General features: G+C 42.5%; 1 protein-coding gene across 1 annotated transcript in view; it reads left to right on the top strand.

The window, feature by feature from the left end:
• Positions 1–2,008: 2,008 nt before the first annotated feature.
• Positions 2,009–18,507, top strand: part of LOC144784113 (patched domain-containing protein 3-like) — a 160,679-nt gene continuing 144,180 nt past the window's right edge. The window contains exon 1 of the mRNA XM_078662794.1: positions 2,009–2,840. Within this exon, the coding sequence (XP_078518920.1) occupies positions 2,085–2,840 (756 nt within the window). The 5' untranslated portion in view covers positions 2,009–2,084. The remainder of the gene's footprint in view (positions 2,841–18,507) is intronic.

Genomic DNA, 18,507 nt, shown 5'->3' with positions numbered 1-18,507 from the left:
CCAGCCAGTATTAGTGATTAATAGCATTGGTAATTAAAAACTGCTTTCGATAATATTCTAACTAAATTTAATATATGGTCCTACTGGGGAGTTCAGCGTTGTCTAAAGCGCCTTCAAGAATATTAGGCCCAAAGTATCAACAGGATTCACCCATTCTGTGTCTTTGGGGAAGCACGCTGATACATAGGGCCAGATAAAGAGTGGGACAATTAATTCCCACCCTTGCCTAAAAAGCTGTTTATGCAAGGGTTGGAATTATGAGCTTGAAGGTATTTAACACATTCAATAATTATCAGATGCGTTGAATACCTTAACCTTTGTTACATTTCTGCTGTTCAAACCTGCCGGAATTTAACAGAATAATAGCATACTATTTACCGTATCGTGGAAATCCTGTTGCGCTTAACAGCAAAATCTGCATGTTATTCCCCAATAACTCGTAATAGATGTTGTTTATCGCACTTGATAACTTACCCCGTGGTATTATTAAATATCAAGTTCGAGAAATTGGGGTACCTACACTCATTATCATGGCCTGAGTGGACATTTTCACGAAAAAGATTGGAATATGTTTTTGATGTGAAAGACTTAAAACAAAGTAAAAGACTAGGCCGCATTTACTCATTTTTGTCAGTAAGAGAGACTTACAACGTAGTTGTGATGTACTCTTGAATTTCCCAAGTAATATGTTTTTATATTTAATTGTCTATGGGGTTGGGCATGTGGGAGAAATGATCAAAAAGAACAGCTTTGGGGCTTATGCTGACAATATTATGAGAACGGTCAAGACGTTCTACTGACTTCGGCATCTTTGTATTCACTGAGCGACCCTAGTCAGCAGAGGCTATTCTTGGGGACAAGCGTTTGCAAAATAAACAATGATTCTACACGTCTCCTTCAGGAGATCCCAAAATGTGATGATTACAAATGAAAAATGTCTGTGAAATTATTGAGGGCTGGCTATTTATTAAATGTTTTTGTGTATATTAATCTCTTCTGAATCACCCATTAATGTTTTCATTGTGTGCCTTTGTGCTCAGTGGTTGTCAAAATGGAAATATAAGTAAAGTCTTTGGATTGAATGGAAGTTCGAGTTCGTGTGTCCAGTGTTGTACAAATCTACAAGACACTGTAGCATGCTCCCAATACCTTAGGGAGCTCTTACACATGGGGCAGTAAGTAACTCGGAAAACGCAAGTGTAGGATTTGTCGTTTCTCCCTACACTAGATATCATGATATTTCTTGAGTAAAAGAAGCAGCGCGCCACCATCCAAGTGGAATATGTCTCAGGTTAACAGAGAGAGATCAGACAAGTAAAGAATGGCTCCAGTTGTCAAAGAAAACAGCTGGTGAACCAAGGTCAAGCTTTGCTTGAAAACATATGACTTCATTTAGATGTTGGCTGATGGTCCACCAGATTGCACAGTCAACAGAAGCAATGGCCTTTAAAGACCTAGCAGTCTCCAGAAACCTGGTGCTTACCCGGACTCTAAATAGAGCCGCGGATCTTTGAGTTTGGTGGGAGCACTGGTACCACTGATTTAGGCCAGTGCTCCTGCTCCACCATCTTCTGAATGGGGCATGTAGCTTCTAGGGTCGTAAATGTTGTCCATTGATTCTGTCTGGGGTAGCTCCTGCGATGGAGAGGTTAATCCAGCCGCCGTGTTGTCCCTTCATGTTACATAAAATAGTGATGGATTTGGTAACGCCCTGTAACTTGGAACTAATGAAGCATAAAATCAAACAGACATAATGTGCATCACCTGCGAAGCTTTGTCAGTAAATGATTAGCCGGTTGCTTCTGTTGACCTTCCATTCATGCACAGTAGCTGCTCAGCACATGACCACTTCCACCCTCACTGCCCATCTGCAGCCTGCGCTAGAGGTCGTCACTGAACACAACTGAGGGATGATGATCTGACTTTCACAATCATTTAGGGCTTTTTAATTGTCGGGCAGCATTTTCATTTCACTTGCTGGGCATCCTGGAGCAGAGAATAGGTGAAAACAAGGAGAGTCTGGAGGTTCCTGTTACGTCACACCTTTGTTCGCACAGTGTTACGTCAGAAGCCTTTGCCCCAACATGCACGCTTGCCACACCGACTGCCTGGAGCGGCCACTTTCCAATGGATTCCGCCATCTTGGAATTATGGTTGCCAGATACCCCTGGTGGTTCCTGTTGGGCTCCATTGTGATCTCTGCTGGTCTGGGAGCAGGCTTCTATTTTTACCCTCAGAGGATTTCAGTGCGCATACATGACGAGTTCACACCTGTTGGGGGGCGCGCCACGCGAGAGAGGGACTTCATAAAGCAGCACTTTCCAATCAACGAGTCGTGGGACTTCTCAGTGGAGAGGCTGTATGCGGAGGGCACCTTCGCCTCTCTCATTGCAGTTTCTACCTCTGGAAACATCCTCACCGCCAGCGCCTTCCAGGAACTTCTTTATCTGGATGAGATGGTGCAGAGCCTGAGTGTGCCCTGGACCCATAGGGGGGTTATGAAGAACTTTACATTTGCACAACTGTGTACCCGCATTGGGACAGCGTGCTCTCCGGTAAACTACCTCCTCCATGCAGTGAATGGCAGCGCCTCAGCCATTCTGAACCTGAATCTCACGTATCCCCTCTTCCAAGGAGAAGGCTTCCTAGGGGCACAGCTGGGGGGTGTTGAGGTCAACTCAACACCCCCTTACAGAGTGCAGCAAGCCAAAGCCATGAGGTTAGTGTACTACCTGCGGGAGGATGCTGAAAGGGACATGGAAATCAGGGTCAAGTGGTTGGAAAAATACCTCAGTGCCGTCACCGCAGCAATGAATAGGCTACATCTGAAGTCCATTCAGGTAAAAGATACAATACTTATTTTTCAACGACTTAGCTCAGGCATGTAAGTGTTTGCACATAGATTTCTGGATGACTCGTGTTTTAAAAGAAAGATGCTTGTCAATTTATTATTTTTTTTCCAACGATCTTACTTTGATTCATTGTAATATTTGGGCTAAATTCAGTTTAATGTTGAAGCGCAGTAGATGACCGGGAACCAAACCACTTTTCATTGATTCAGTAGCTGAGCTGTGATATCATGCATGGTTGGTGCTCTAGATATCAGACTACTCCCCATTTTATCCATGGCTGAAAAAATTACCTTTAACAGTTGGATGTTTTAAAACAATGTTGTGTAAATGAAACCGATCACATAACATGGCAAATCTACTGAATGAATAGGAACCTAATACATACATGATAAATGATTATTAAAATAAGGAACCATTTTCCCCTCCTAACCCAATAATTCCACATTATTCTTTTACACAGCATCTAATCCCGAAATCCCAAATCACCTAATAGAATATTTTAAAAGCAGAAATAAAACAGTCCTATCCGACCTGGAAAGGTTCAGATCTACAGCAAAAAGAATCTCTCAGTGATGCTGGATACGCTGCGAGAATCAAGTAGGTCCATTGTCATAAAAAAAGTTGCCAATCACATTGCTCGTCCTGGCAGAAGCTGTGCCGAGTCTTTGCTGATACCATGTTAGACACGGCTACTACATTTGAAGACATTGATGCGACGCCCATTGAAGGATTCAAGCATGTGTTGGGTTCCTCTGAGCAGATAAGCACGTTCCCTGCTTCTGGCACACAGTAAGTCTCAAACCTAGAGCAACCCTGCGGCAGTAACAAACACTTGTGGCGATCCGCAGGGCTGTGCTGTGTTCAACATCTGTTTAACGTAAAGTGCATCGTCTGACATGATCTATCTGTTTGTTACCAGAGGTGAGGGCTTTGGTAATGATGCGGATAACACACAGCCGTCGTTCCGCAGATCGGGAGGTTGTGCCATGCTAGCTGGGCAAAGTACTACAGCCATACATTCATGGAGAGACAGAAACTGACAGCAGTGAATGACGTCACACCTGAGCTCGCGACGGGATGACGTACAGATAGAATTGTGCGGCTCCCACCAGGCACCAAGCGTTCACTAGTGTAGAGGCAGCCACTGCTGCCATATCACAGAAGGGTAACAGGCTGGGAGATACTCTATATTATAATCAGACTAGAACAGTAAGGGAACAGTGGGGCAAACATGTGTAAGTGCTATATGTGTTCACTTCACAGATCGCAAGTCTTCCTTGAGAAACCTGAATTGGTTAAAGTGATTGCTGGTTCACGTCAGTGGAATGAAAACATGACTAGTCCCTAAAGGGGGTGTTTCCAAAGAAGAGTAGATGAGGAACCTATGTTAGAGATGTGGCCAGTGAAATGAGGCAAATGGCTTAACACATTTGGAATGCAATCCTGAGTGACTAGTTCATAATTAGAGCCATGCTGTAGAGAGAAAACAACCGAAATTCAGAAAGATATTTTTTTATTGCCAGATTGCAATGACGCGCTTCACAGGAACATTCAGGATAAACATTGACTAGATAAAAGTAAATTCTAGACAGCTCAAATTATTAATATTAGTTACATTCGCTGTGGGTTTTGTTGGCCACAGGCCTTCAATTAAGTATGGGGTCCAAGCCTGGGCAGAGGTTGACACTTTCTGGGATAAGAACTTGCACCTTTAAGCAAAGTATCAAAGAAAATAACTATTATGGCTTTCACCACGGAAATAGGCAAGAAAAGAAAAAAAAACACTTTGAACTATATTACGCCCAGTGTGTGACCAAAGTGTGCAGTCCTTTTTAGTAAGGACAGCAGAAATTATTCCCTCAAGAAAAGGTTGCAATGACGCATTTCCCAACACAATTTTAAAACAAAATTGGCCAGTGAGCTACCTGTTTTTCAACCAGTTCTTAAGGACACCGATGAAATAATAAAATAAGAGTCAAGGGCAGCCTACCGAAACTATACACCATGAAAGATATTGAAAGCTCACCCCCCGAGAAACGTCTGATAAAATGAGCACAAGCTGTGGATTTTACATAACAATTTTGAGATAAATTGACTCCAAAACACAGGTTTTTCAGACAGCCTCGAAAATATATTCCTGAAATGTTCCAGTACGTCTGTGTTGTGCCTAAGATGTCTGATCCATACAAATGTACTGGGGATTCTTAGTTCAGGTAATATGGCATTATGCAATAAAACAAGCGTAATTTCCATTTTTGCACTCTTGGACAGTACATATTGGTTTCTTGGTCGCAAAGAAGGAAGTGGTATTTTATTTTCTGTTTCACATGTCTTCTCTTTTCTGTAACCTATATGGTGAGTTTTAGCTTTTGAACTTTGTGGAATGTGTGTCACTTGTGTTGATTGGTTGGTTGCCTAGTTGTAGTCACCAAATCTCAAAAATGTTAATTAAAGGCTATAAGGAACAATCAAAGCCACGGGCAACCACCATAAAGCCACGGCCAACCACCATAAAGCCACGGGAAACCACCATAAAGCCACGGCCAACCACCATATTCAATCTATAATGAAGGGATACTTGGAGATTAAGGTGACAGTGACACTGATGAAGATTGGTGGGGGCATTGTAGCATTAATTTTGCCCATGCACAATGGGACTTCCTTGATATGTTGTCTACATTTTAGGCATTGATGCACTTGTTCTGTCTTAGTTTGAGGAAACATGGCCTCTTTGCTCCAACCCTATAAAATCTTCACTGACTCCCGGTGGGATAGAGTACAAAATTCAAAGCGCATGCAGCCCATTTGTCCTCACTACAACCCTGGTCTGACATCTCAGATCCAGCCATGAAAGTTTGATCTGTCCCACCTCACCAAAATACAAAGCCATCAAAGCCCACATAGTCTGCCTATGCACCCCACTGAGCTATCATCTGAGAGGGTCTGAAAATAACATCTTCAAAGACAAATTTAATCCACAAGAATCCGTCAAAATTACTCCCACTTTTTCAAAGGACAAGGCTCTTTAGACATTCAAGCCTCTCATGTTAGGTTCTGCATTAGCCAAGTCTTTTGATTTTACTAAATGTATGTGTATGATATACTTACATAAAGAGGCTAGAAGCCACCTCTCATCATCCATTGGTCTGTTCTTTGTTTCATTGATATATTGCTTCCATTTACTACAGAATACAGCAACGGGGGGCAATAGGTCTGCCTACTTCAGTCACTGGCTGGCTTCTCTTTAAGTGACTGCATGTATCCCTTTCACAAGGAGCACATTAACACACAAGGTAGCTCCTTTCAGTGCCAGTGTTTTTGTTTTTACTTTATTTCTACTTAGTGTTGCCTTTGTTTGTAGAGCCTGATGTAATAGCGGGTCACATTCTACCAGATAAGAGCACAGGGCACAATCTAGCTTACTCAGTTCATATCTCCTGCCAATGCTGGGGTAAATTCATTTGTTTATTTAACTGCTTCTTTTTCACACCATACTAGCAGATCACATGAACTCTGAATATAAGCTCACGAGAGTGCTCTATATTTGCATCCCTATCTGTCTGCTATTCCTTCTTTCTTTCCTATTCCACTCTTTCGTTTCTCTTTATTTCTTTCTCTTTCTTTCCATCTTTCCTTGACTCCTTTTTCTTTCTTTCTTTAACTTCCTTCCTTCCTTCCTCTTTCTTTCTTTCTGTCATTCATTCTATCTTTCTTACTTTACATTTTAATACTTGCTTGCTGTCCTCTTTATTTATTTATTTCATTTCTTTCTTTCTTTCTTTCTTTCTTTCTTTCTTTCTTTCTTTCTTTCTTTCTTTCTTTCTTTCTTTCTTTCTTTCTTTCTTTCTTTCTTTCTTTCCCAAAGTCAAAAGGCTGCCTGCCAAAGGCAAACCATCCATTAGTCCGTGATTTTTCATTTACATTTTACTTCCTCTCACTCCAGCATGCATCAAGGGGAAAAGCATCAGCCTACTTCAGCCATTGCCTGACTTCACTATGAGTCATGGCTTGCTGTCCTTTCACAAGGAGCAAATCAACACACAAAGTAGTTACCGTCAGTGTCAGGGAGTACTGTGGCAATGAGTTATTTTTGGAGACCAAAACAACATTTTTGCCTTTAGCCAATGTTTTTGTTTAGCTTAATCAAGACCCAGCAGCTTCCCAAACAGTAAAGTATTGCAAAAAAAACATGACAAATAGAGACTTGCCAAAGGGCAACATCAAACCTATTGGCTTTGCTAATGCGCGTTCGTTTTATGCTTCCTTTTCATCGATTTACATTATTTGTCCATCTTACTGAATTGACGGTTGAGCCTTTGTCTGTTATTCTAGTGCTCTGAAGTAGCCTGATGCCATGTTTACCTAGTTAGAATCAACGAAACAAGTAAATACATAAAGCAAACTATGAAAACTATAGTGGGCAGAGTCAGAGGGACACCTCAAAGTTCAGGGCCCCTTACTTACAGAACCCCGGGAAACTCGACCAGCCTTCTGCAACAACATCTCCAACCTCATCGCGCCCCTAACCATCAACTCCCACCACTACTTCCTACTCGAAGATCTCAACTTCTACGTTGACGACCTCAGCAACGCTAACTCCATCACCCTCATTGAGAACCTGAACAACATTGGCCTCACCCAACTGGTTACCATGCCCACATACAAAGCTGGACAAACACTCACTTCCATTTTCACCTCCAGCGACAGAATCAAATTCACCCACGTCACATATCTCACCTGGAGGGACCACACCCTTTTTCACTTCACCATCTCTGACGCCAAGCACACCATCACCAAGTACCACAATGCCACCAACTGCAGCTGGAGCAAGGGGATCAAGACCCAGTGAACGCAAGCCCTCCACACCTCCCAACCAGAAACCTCAGCAGACCTTGAACACGCTGACTGTATCAACTCCAGATGAATCACCAAATGCGTAGACTGAGTCACCCCACTGAAACCAGCGAAAGCCAACAAAACCTCAAAACAAGCCTTCTGGTACACTCCAGAGCTCAGAACCACCAAGTACATCTGCTACCCCCTTGAGAAGCGATGGTGTGCCACTAAGAACCCCTCCTAGAGAGCAGCCCACAATGCCGCCCTCAGCAATTATCACCTACGCCACAAGGAAGCCAAGAGAACAGCTCGTATTGACACTGGGGCAACCATATGAAGGAACTTTGCAAAATACTCAAGGAATTTGCCAACCCGACAGCCACAGAGAACACCGTCCACCCCTCCAAAGAACTCTGTGACACCCCTTCCACAGCAAGATTGCTACCATCTTCAACAACTTTGACCACTCTCAGCCTCGACAAACTCAACCAGCCAGTGAGCACCAGTTGAACGATCATCACCTGGTCTCCACTCACCAATCAGACCCCCATAGCCATCATGCCATCCATTCACTCAGGGGCACCAACCAACCCCTACCTCCACCTTCTCTTCAACCTCGGACCCAACCCAATCAGCATGGAACTCACCAACATACTCAACACCTTCATTTCCACAGCAACCTTCCCGGACAGATGGAAACACACAGAAACCCTAGGCTTACCCCAGTGACCTCAGAAACTACAGACCGAACTGCCTGCCCAGTGAAAGTACTTGAGAAAGCCATCAACCAACAGCTCACTAAATATCTGGAAAAAGATCACCTACTTGATGCTTCATATTGGGGAATACCTGACAATCACAGCTCCAAGACCACACAGATTTTGCCACAGATGACATTAGAACTCTCCTCGACTATTACGAAACTGTGGCCCTGATCCTCCTCAACCTCTCTGCTGCGTTCAACACTGTATCCTGCCACACCCTCATCAACAGACACCCTTGCCCTTTTCAACATCTGAATGTCACCCTTCGCAGATGTTGTCAGATCCCATGGTCTTAACATAATCTCCTATGCAGACAACACTCAACTAATCTTCTCACTCACAGAGGACCCCTCCAATGCCAGAACTAACTTTGGCATAGCCATGACCAACGTAGCCAAATGGATTGGATGAGAGACAACTGCCTCAATTTCAACTATGACAGAACTGACGTACTCATCTTAGGGAACAACACCTCTGCATAGGATCACAGCTGGTGGCCAGCAGAACTAAGACCAACAACGAATCCGATAGACCATGCGTTCAACTGGGGCATCATCCTCGATAGCCAACTAACCATGAAATGACAAGTCAGCACAATCGCCTCCGCCTGCTTCTATACCATCTGCATGCTCTGCAGAATCTTCAGAGTGATCCAAATCAACACCAGAAAGACCGTCACGCAGGCCCTCTACACCAACAGCCACAACTTCAGCAATGCTCTCTATGCCAGCATCTCTACCCAGCTCCTCAGAAGACTCAAGACCATACAAAACACTGCAGTCAGACTCATCCTGGACTTGCCCAAACTGACCGACATCACCACTCTCCCTCAGACACCTCCAATGCCTCCCCATCGGAAAGAGATGCCAGTTAAAGAATCTCACACAAGCATTCAAATGCTTTACATGATCAAGGACCATCCTACAACAACCATGGACTGAAATTCCATCTGCCTGCAAGACCCCTGCTCTCTGCCTCACTCGCCCCCAAGACCTGGAACGACCGGCCCCTTCACCTGTGAATAGCTCCATCTCCAGCAGGGAAACTCAAGGCCTGGCGCTTTGACAGAATCATGACAGCCTCAGAGCACAGATATCCCTAGGGGTACAAGTGCTGCGCTTTACACATGACTGATTGATTGATTCACAGAGTAAGAGAGACCAGAGTAATTGAAAAAAAATGCTTGTTACTTTAAATAAAGCATGACCAGGGTTGTTCACCTTCTATGGGCCTTGTGTAATTTGCTGAGCATGACAGGAGTTACTGCTCAACAACTGTAATGCTGAACTGTAATTTGTTTGGAGGTTTACTGTTCACAATAGCTGACCCTGTGTTGTGAAACCTCCTATGCACTTACAGCCAGTCACTCAGGGTTGGGATGTCAGCCTCAACCTGAGTTGACATTTGCCTAGAGGTCAGACTTGGTTCATATATGAGCCTGTGTATAACATGGCTCAATGACATTGTGCATACCACCTCTTATAATCAATGGCATTTCCGACACATTCTTGTGTTCACTCTCCAATAAAACCACAATGAAACACACACAAACTCAACAAAATATGCAAGATACATGTAAAGAATACGGGTAAAAAAATGAAAACGTGCTGCTATATCATTATGTTAGGCATTTGCTTGCAATAACAAAACTAAACATAGCAGCAAGTTTGTCTTGCAGAGGTACTACAAATCGTCTATCATTGTTTTAAAGATCCAGCATGGCTGCCACATTTATAAACATCGTGTTGGCCATCTTGGAGTGGTAAAACAATGATACACTATAGATTGCAACATCTCATAATGGTCTCCTGAGTTAGAGGAAGTAGCGAAGTGGGATGTGGCACAATACAGAATAAAGAAGCGGCAAGCAAATAACCTGTTATCACTATCTCAATAACTTTAGTATTGAATTAAGAAATATCAAAATAAAATAAGTAGAAGCAAAGAAATGAAAAGGTAACAATATAATGAAAAAGTAAAATACTAAAAGACTGACCAACCTGCCCGGACACGGAAACGTCCTCTTTTTCAAGTGTATGTACACATGTGATCATAAAATGCATCATTCACAGGACAAAAGAGCCCAGATGACTGCCTATTAAGGTAATCTGAGAGCTTCCATGTAGCACAGTGCAATAACAATTCACCCATTAAGCCTATTGCCTTTAACACATGCTGTTCACAATAAGTAAGTTAGACCTACTTGCTCATAACTTTTCCTTATTAATCGATCACAGTGAAGGAATCTGACATAACTTTTCCCAGTGAACCAATAAGGCCACTAGCCTTCATGACTTGACTGGTAACCATCACACATACTTACAGTTTTAAAACAATATAAAACTACTTTCAATAGGACCTAGCAAAAATAATCACAATGAAATTATGCTCCCTGTATTTGCCAGAGGGGGTGACCAACAATAAAACCCTTGCAAACTATAGTAATCTTTGGGGTTACGTGTAACCAAGTACCTTTCTACAGCTTGTAATATACTGTGTCAGGAATCAATTATTAGATGTCTATTGGATTTACTATATGTCTTTCGTACTAAAAAAGAAATCAGGCCTACTGCGTTTCTAATAACTTCTCATAATAAACAAAACAGGCCTGACCAATGGCATATGGCATAATATCTCCCTGCACGTCATTCAAGTCCTTAGCTGTTATTATTAGCTTGTCACCATAACGAACGGAGGCCTACTGTACTGGGCGTGATCTTTCTCACAGAGCACCCATCAGGCATATAGTCATAACATTTCAAATGTATACAACATTACAATTGGCAAAGCAAAACAATATTTCTCCTAACAGGGCTAAAAAGGATTTGTGCAAAACCTCTATACACAGGGTTTGATACAGGGAGTAACCAACACCAAAACCCTTGCACACTAAGGTAACCTGTGAGAGAGATTTCATGTAAAAACCCTCTATGAAGGCTTTAATTCACTATATGGCAACCCTCTCTTTAATGCTTACTGGCTTTAACATATGCGTTTCACAATCAACATGCCAGGCTTAGTGCTTTTATCATGACTGTTAGACCTGCCAGCCTTAGAGGGGTCTTTCCCCAGACTTTTTGCCTGTTTGCCTCCAATTTTGCTGAATTCATTTTTGTTGTCCTTAGAATTCTGTGCACTTTACCACTGCTAACCAGTGTTAAAGTGATTGTGTTCACTCCCCTTAACGTTGTTTGATTGACATACACCTAATTGGCATAATTCATTTACCTATAGTCCCAAGTAAAGTGCACAACATGTGCTCAGGGCCTGTAAATTAAATGCTACTAGTGGGCCTGCAGCACTGATTGTGTCACCCACTTAAGTAGCCCTTTAAACATGTCTTAGGCCTGCCATTGCAGCGCCTGTGACTGCAGTTGGCACTGCCACGCCGCATTGGCATTTAAAACCCCTTGCCAAGTCTTAAACTTACCTTTTATGACTTGTATGTCACACCTAAAGTAGGACCTATGTTGCCCTTAGGGCAGGGTGCTGTGTAGTAGGGCATGCACATTTAGGTTTTTCATGTCCTGGTAGTGAAAAAATCTCTAATTCTTTTTTTTTCTAATGTGAGTCCTACCTCTCCCATAGGTTAACATTGGGGATTCCTTATTACATCTAACAAGATGTAATTCCAAAATGGAAGGAGGTAGATCTGTTTTGTTTAGTAGGTATGTCATTGTAATGATAAATCCTCTTCAATGGTAACGTTGAATTTATCATTTCAAAAAAACGCCTTTTAGAAAGATGACATTTTTCTGCTTTTAGCCCTGTGTGCCTGCAGCCTGTCTCTGATACACATCTGGGTTGGGTGACATCTGGGCTTTGTGTATTCCCTCTAGACAGCCACACAAAATGGGAGCTTAGGTGTGACTTGATGGGTCATCCTGGGAGGATGGAATGGAGGAGCTGGGGACAGTTTCACACTTATACCTGAATAGGCTGTGCCCTGCCCCAACACAAAGAACTGCATCTGCATAGCCACCTGTAGTCATTCTGGAGCCATGGCATGAAGGGAGGACTTCTGTGCACTTTAAATATCCTTCTTTGAAGCCTCCCCCACTTTAAAGACACCACTGGTAATAAGACTGGCCCTCAGACATTGCCATTTCAGTGCACTTCTGGACCTTTGGATATACTACCAGGAAGAAGGACTGCTGTGCTGATGAAGAACTGCCACTCTGCTGGACTGCTACTCTGGAAGAATTATTTTATGCTGTGGTGACCTGCTACCTGCTGCTCTTCTGGTCTGTGTGGGTAGGACTGGACCTGTGTCAATTGAACCCCCTAGAGCACAGAGTGACTCCAAGGGCCAGTTGGCCATCCTCCTGATCAGAAGTCTCATGGCCATTACAGACTTCCAACTACCCTCATACTTAGTGCTTTTTGGAACCATTTTCACTTATTTCTTCTAAAATCAATACCTCTGGTTCGTTCTTCTTATTGGATTTTTGTCATTTTGATGTCAAATAATTTGCTAAGATATAATCTCCTTTTCTGAATTTGTTTTGGATTTTCCGTGTGTTGTGTTTTCACCTTATTACTGTTTGTGTACTGCATACATACTTTACACATTTCCTCTAAATTAGGCCTGATTGCTTGTGTGCTAAGCTACCCAGTGATAGGTTAATTTAGTGACTTTTAGTGGTTCACCATGCAAGAGAGTGTGGTTGTTGCTTGACCAAGGCTCACACCCTGTCAACCAACAACCCAATTTCTCACAACTTTTCATAATAATCTATCAGGGCTATAGGCTTCATCATTATCATGCCACCATAGCCAACTCAAGTCTACTGTCCTGAGAATATGCTTCGCTTAAGGCAACCATGTGGCATACAGGCATAAAAGTACAAATCTAAACAAAATTACATTTGTCAAAGCCGTTTACTGTCTCTCCGAAGATAGCCTAACATGTATTTTTGTCCTGCATGTTGTCTATCCCCACAGTTTGTTCAGTTGAATCACCAACATCAAAACCCCTACGGTGATCTGTAAATTCCATATAAGAAAATACCTGCGTACAGGTTTTAGCACAGTATAATAACAATCCGTCCTTAAAAGTCTCTTGTCTCTAACACATGAATTCACAATAAGTAGGTCAGGCCTTCTGGCTTTGTTAGAATGCTTCATAAAAAAAACTGATCAAACCTATGAAATCAGGCCTGACTTTTCCCAATGAGCTAATTAAGCATTTAATCTTTACCATTGGATTATTCAAGTGTACCTAACTTGGCAAGCGTCATGCAAAGCATCATGCATACAGTTGTAAAAAAACAAACATGTATAAAGAAGTAGCTTGCCAAACTATAAACCACCCCAATAGAGCCTAACAGGATTCCTCCCATTCAAAACTCACAGGGTTCATCAGAGTGGGAGGCCAATACCAAAACCATTGCCTACTACGATAATCTGTGAGCTTACTTGTAAAAAGAGACCTGTCTATAGCTTGTTATACAGTCTGATAACAACCAACTGTTAAAGGCTTACTTGCTCTAACAAATGCTTTTCTCAATCAATAAGCTAGACTAGCCCATTCTTTCTCTTATGGGCAAGACAACCACCACCAGGACCAACTTCACCAACCGCATGACCATGGCAGCAGACTGGATGTGAACCTACTGTCTGCAGCTGAACTCCGAAAAGGCGGAAGAGGGGATGGGGAGAGGATGTAGCCTTATGGCTAGAGCAGCCGACTTTGAAGCTGTGGAGCCGGGTTCAAATCTTGGCAACAACGCTCAACATCCTGTGATTCTAGGCAAATCACTTAATCTCCCCATGCCTAACAAAAATGAATGTGTCCATCTGTAAATAAACTAGTGCTCATGTAAAGCACTCTAATATCTTCAGGTCTAGTTCGCTCTATATAAAACTCTTTAAAATAAAAATAATAAATAAAAATGAAAGTACTGATCTTTAGCAATAAGACCTCCCCATGGAAATCCACCTGGTGGCCGTCGGAGATCCAATATCCACACCCATAGACCATGCAAGAAATCTAGGGATCATCGTTGACGACAAGCTCAACATGATGGCTCAAATCAACATAATGTGCATCTCCTGCTTCCACGTCCTATGCATGCTAAGAAAGATCTTCAAATGGTTATCTCAGAACATGAGATGGACTTTCACACAAGCACTCATTACCAGCAAACTGGACTATAGCAACACTCTGTATGTCAGAATCTCCAACCAACTACACAGACTCTAAACCATCCAGAACACCATTCCAAGACTCAAACTCTGCCTCCTATGCCGCTCCCACACCACACTGCACCTCAAGAAGCTTACAGGCTTCCCATTCCCAAGCACAGTCAATTCAAATTTTCACATACACATACAAGTCCCTACACAACACAGGACATGAATACCTGAACAGCCTTACACACTTTTATCAACCCACCAGGTACCAATGCTCTGCCTCACTCTCACTTGCACACATTTCTGGCATCTGCAAAAGCAAAACTGGTGTTCACTCATTCTCCTACATGGCATCCAAGACATGGAACAATCAAATCCCCGCCTCACTTTTTGAGTTCAGTAAGATACTGAAGGCCTGACTCTTCGTATAAGCATCTTTAGGACCACTCACCTATGCACCTGCCCAAGCACCTCGGCACCCTCTTGGTAGATTAGTGTGCTATACAAATGAATATAACATAACATAACTGCCTTTGTTATGATGTTTCATAATAAGCAGTTCAATCCTGTAGCATCAGACTTAACATATTCCTGTTCACTTATGAGGAGTTTAGCTTGTCACCATAACCAACTCAGGCCTACAGTTTGAGCGCATGCTTTTCTACAAGGTACCAATTAGACACACAGTCATAAAATTTGAAAGGTATACAAAATGACAGCTGCCTAAGCAGAAAATATCTTGCCTACAAGGGTCTAACAAGGATTCTCACAAGGCACACCTTTTAAATCCACGTTTTGCCACACGGGGTAACCAACACCAAACAATTGCCTACTACGGTAATCAGTGAGATTACATATAATAAAATATCTATTGGTTGATTTAATATAAGGTAATAACAATTCATACTGAAATTCCTATTGACTTTAGCAGGTGTTTTTCATAATATATATGTCAGGTGTACTGCATGATCATTAACTTGCCATCAGTGCAAACCATTTATATCAGACAGCGTTTTTTGGTGCTTGTTACTGGCACTTAATTGTCAGCATTAGCTCTACTGACAATCCACTATATAGTGTTGCTGTTTGCCTAATTTAGAGATAAGCACTACAACTGTGTTTAATAAGTCAATATACATTATAAACAAATGTACCTGCCACTCACACCATTAATAGAGCGTTGGGTGACCTGGAAGAGTTTGGATTGTCAAACTTGTAGTAGTGCAATAGTTAGTAGTTGTTGTGGTACTGTCATTGGCAGAGGTGGCAGGCGCAATGAGTGGTGCAGACTGCAGTGGCCTCTAGAGAAGGGCCCTGGCACTTACAGTTTTACAAATAAGGCCCTGTTTGCCATCATAACCATTTCATTCCTGCTGTATTGAGTGTTACCTTTGCGACAAACCAAAAAAAGAATTATAAGCAGTCTTTTAAGCGACCAAACAGAAATTTGGCCCAAATAAATCCTGTACCCATGGGACATAACATGTGCATAGCGCCTAAGCCCCTATCACAGTAGTACTCTAAAAGTTCAAATGTGTTAGTCATATAAGTTAAGGAGACATTTGCACTGGCAAGTCCAAACTGAAAATCCATGTAGATTAGTGTAGACCTGGGCAGCCCATTCTGCTCTCAAACACATATCTGCCCTGTGAAGTCTTAAGTTAATAATGGAAGAGGAGCATACTTGGACTAAAATACACTCCTCAAGATTGCCCTTAGCCAATCTGTGCTACTACCAGAGAAAGATAAACAACATAAATTATCTATGTATCTAAGACACTTTCCCAGCATTACAATATTATGTGTGTGCACCTGAAGGTTCACACTCAAGTTCAAGTTCTGGCAGTTGGATAAATAAGCACAATTATCACAAGCTTGATTGGAGACAATTTGTGTCTTCCACAAAAGTGTGATTATCAATAACTTATTTATGGAAGCCAAAAAGTGTGCCCAATCAAAATGTGTACTGCTGGATACCAATATATGGGCAGAACCAACACCCTTCTCCTGGTAGTATTCCTAAAAGGCCCTTTTTCTGGTTGATCACATCATATCTGGCTACAGCTGCACTGTCTGTTCTTTGATGTATTTGCTTTGCAGAAACAGTGACATTTTATTGCTTATTTATGGCTGTTCTGCATGGTTTTCAGATGTGTAATCATGTCATAAAATAAAGACCAAGGGGTCTTCTCTAATTGCTCTTATACGTTCATTAATTTTAGTTTGCTGACTCAAGTAAAGATGTGTTGGCACAAAGGCTATAATAAAGAGCAACAGGAATACTGATCCTTTGCCTAAAGTATCTACGATGCAGTATTTTGTATGTATGGATTTGAAGTTCAGTCTTTACAATGCAAACATCCTCTTCTGACTCCATTTCAAGACACTCTTCTTTAGGGTGCTGCTTAACTCTGCTTAACTCTGCTGCTGCAGTCTCACCATCAAACTGGTCTCTTTTAATTATTATTAAGGAAAAACACTTACAGTGTAATGAGTATAACATATCCAAATAAACAAGGCACACACAATGGGAGCTTAGGTGTATTTCAATGGGTCAGCTCTGACAGGACAGAGGCAGGAGCTGGAGACAGCCTCAGGTACACCTGAATACTTTGTGTCCTGTCCACACACACACTGCTGCATAACCTGCCTGTGGTGAGTCTGGAGCCAGGGCAAGAAGGGAGGACATCTGTGCACTTCAAAGATGTGTCTTGTAGTCTGCTCCGCATCAAAGGCACCATTGGTTATAAGTATTGGACCTCAGACACCACCACATCAGTACACTTCTGGACCTTTGGATACTCTGACAGGAGAAAAAACTGCTTTGCTGCTGAAAGGACTGTCACTCTGCTGGACTGCCACTCTGAAGGTGCTGCTGCCCTGCTGTGCTGACCTGCTGCTGGATGTCCTTTTACCTGGGAAGGAAGAAATGGACCATGAACCCAACTTGAACCCAGTATTCCAGAGTGACTAAAAGGGCTAGTCTGCTGGCCTCATGATCTGAGCCTCAGGGCCATAACAGGAACCCCACAGCTCCTGGACTCATCTTCAACAAGTTCCTGGCCCCAAGAGGCACCTCGCAGGTCCTGGGCCCTTGTTGTGGTTATCGAGCTCTTAAAGTCAAGCTTTTAGGCTCTTCATGACTGTGAATGGGCCCGTTTGCCCTGGAACTGCACCCCTCAAACTGGAAACCAGCATGAACCACTGAAAGTTTGTCTCTTTGCTTAGCAAGCATCGTCCGCCTGCGTGGATCAACACCACGAGGCTCCAGCCCAGTTGTCCACGATACTCTCCTTGCTCTCGGAAGCATCTCCCCCTGAACAGGACTCCTGGCACAGAACTTGCAAGGTAAAACTTCAGCTGTTCTGATCTATGGCTGTATCTGACTCGTGCTCCATCGTAGATGGCCTGAACGTTTGGAATTGACTGAGTTCAGCACGACTAGAGTTTCCCTGGTTAGCACTATGCCTTTAAGCGCTGTTTTACAGTTTATTATTTATAAATTCATAACTCCGGTTCTACTGGTTGTTTTTTTGTCTCTTTGGTCTTGTTTTATTTATTAAATTAGGCTATATTTTTGTAATTAGGCGTGGAATCGTTTTGTGTGGTGTTTTCATTGTCTTACTATTTGAAGTGTTGCACAAACACTTTACACACTGCCTCTAAGTTAAGCCTAACTGCTTGGTGCCAAACTAACAGAGGATGAGCTTGGGTTAATTTGGGGTTTGCTTGTATTTTACCCTGACTAGGACTGTGGTTGCTGCTTGGCCAGGGCTTACACCCCAGCCATCCAGTAACCCGATTTCTAACACACAATAATTGAGTCTTGAATACAGGGGATAGTATCATTTGAGTGCACATCTTTTCAAACTCAGAAGGCATCAAGTAAGTTTTCATGCTGCCTTAAATCGTGTTTAGTA

Source organism: Lissotriton helveticus, chromosome 10, assembly GCF_964261635.1.
Source record: "Lissotriton helveticus chromosome 10, aLisHel1.1, whole genome shotgun sequence".
NCBI classification, from domain to species: Eukaryota; Metazoa; Chordata; class Amphibia; order Caudata; family Salamandridae; genus Lissotriton; species Lissotriton helveticus.
This window is presented reverse-complemented; position numbering and strand designations above follow the sequence as displayed.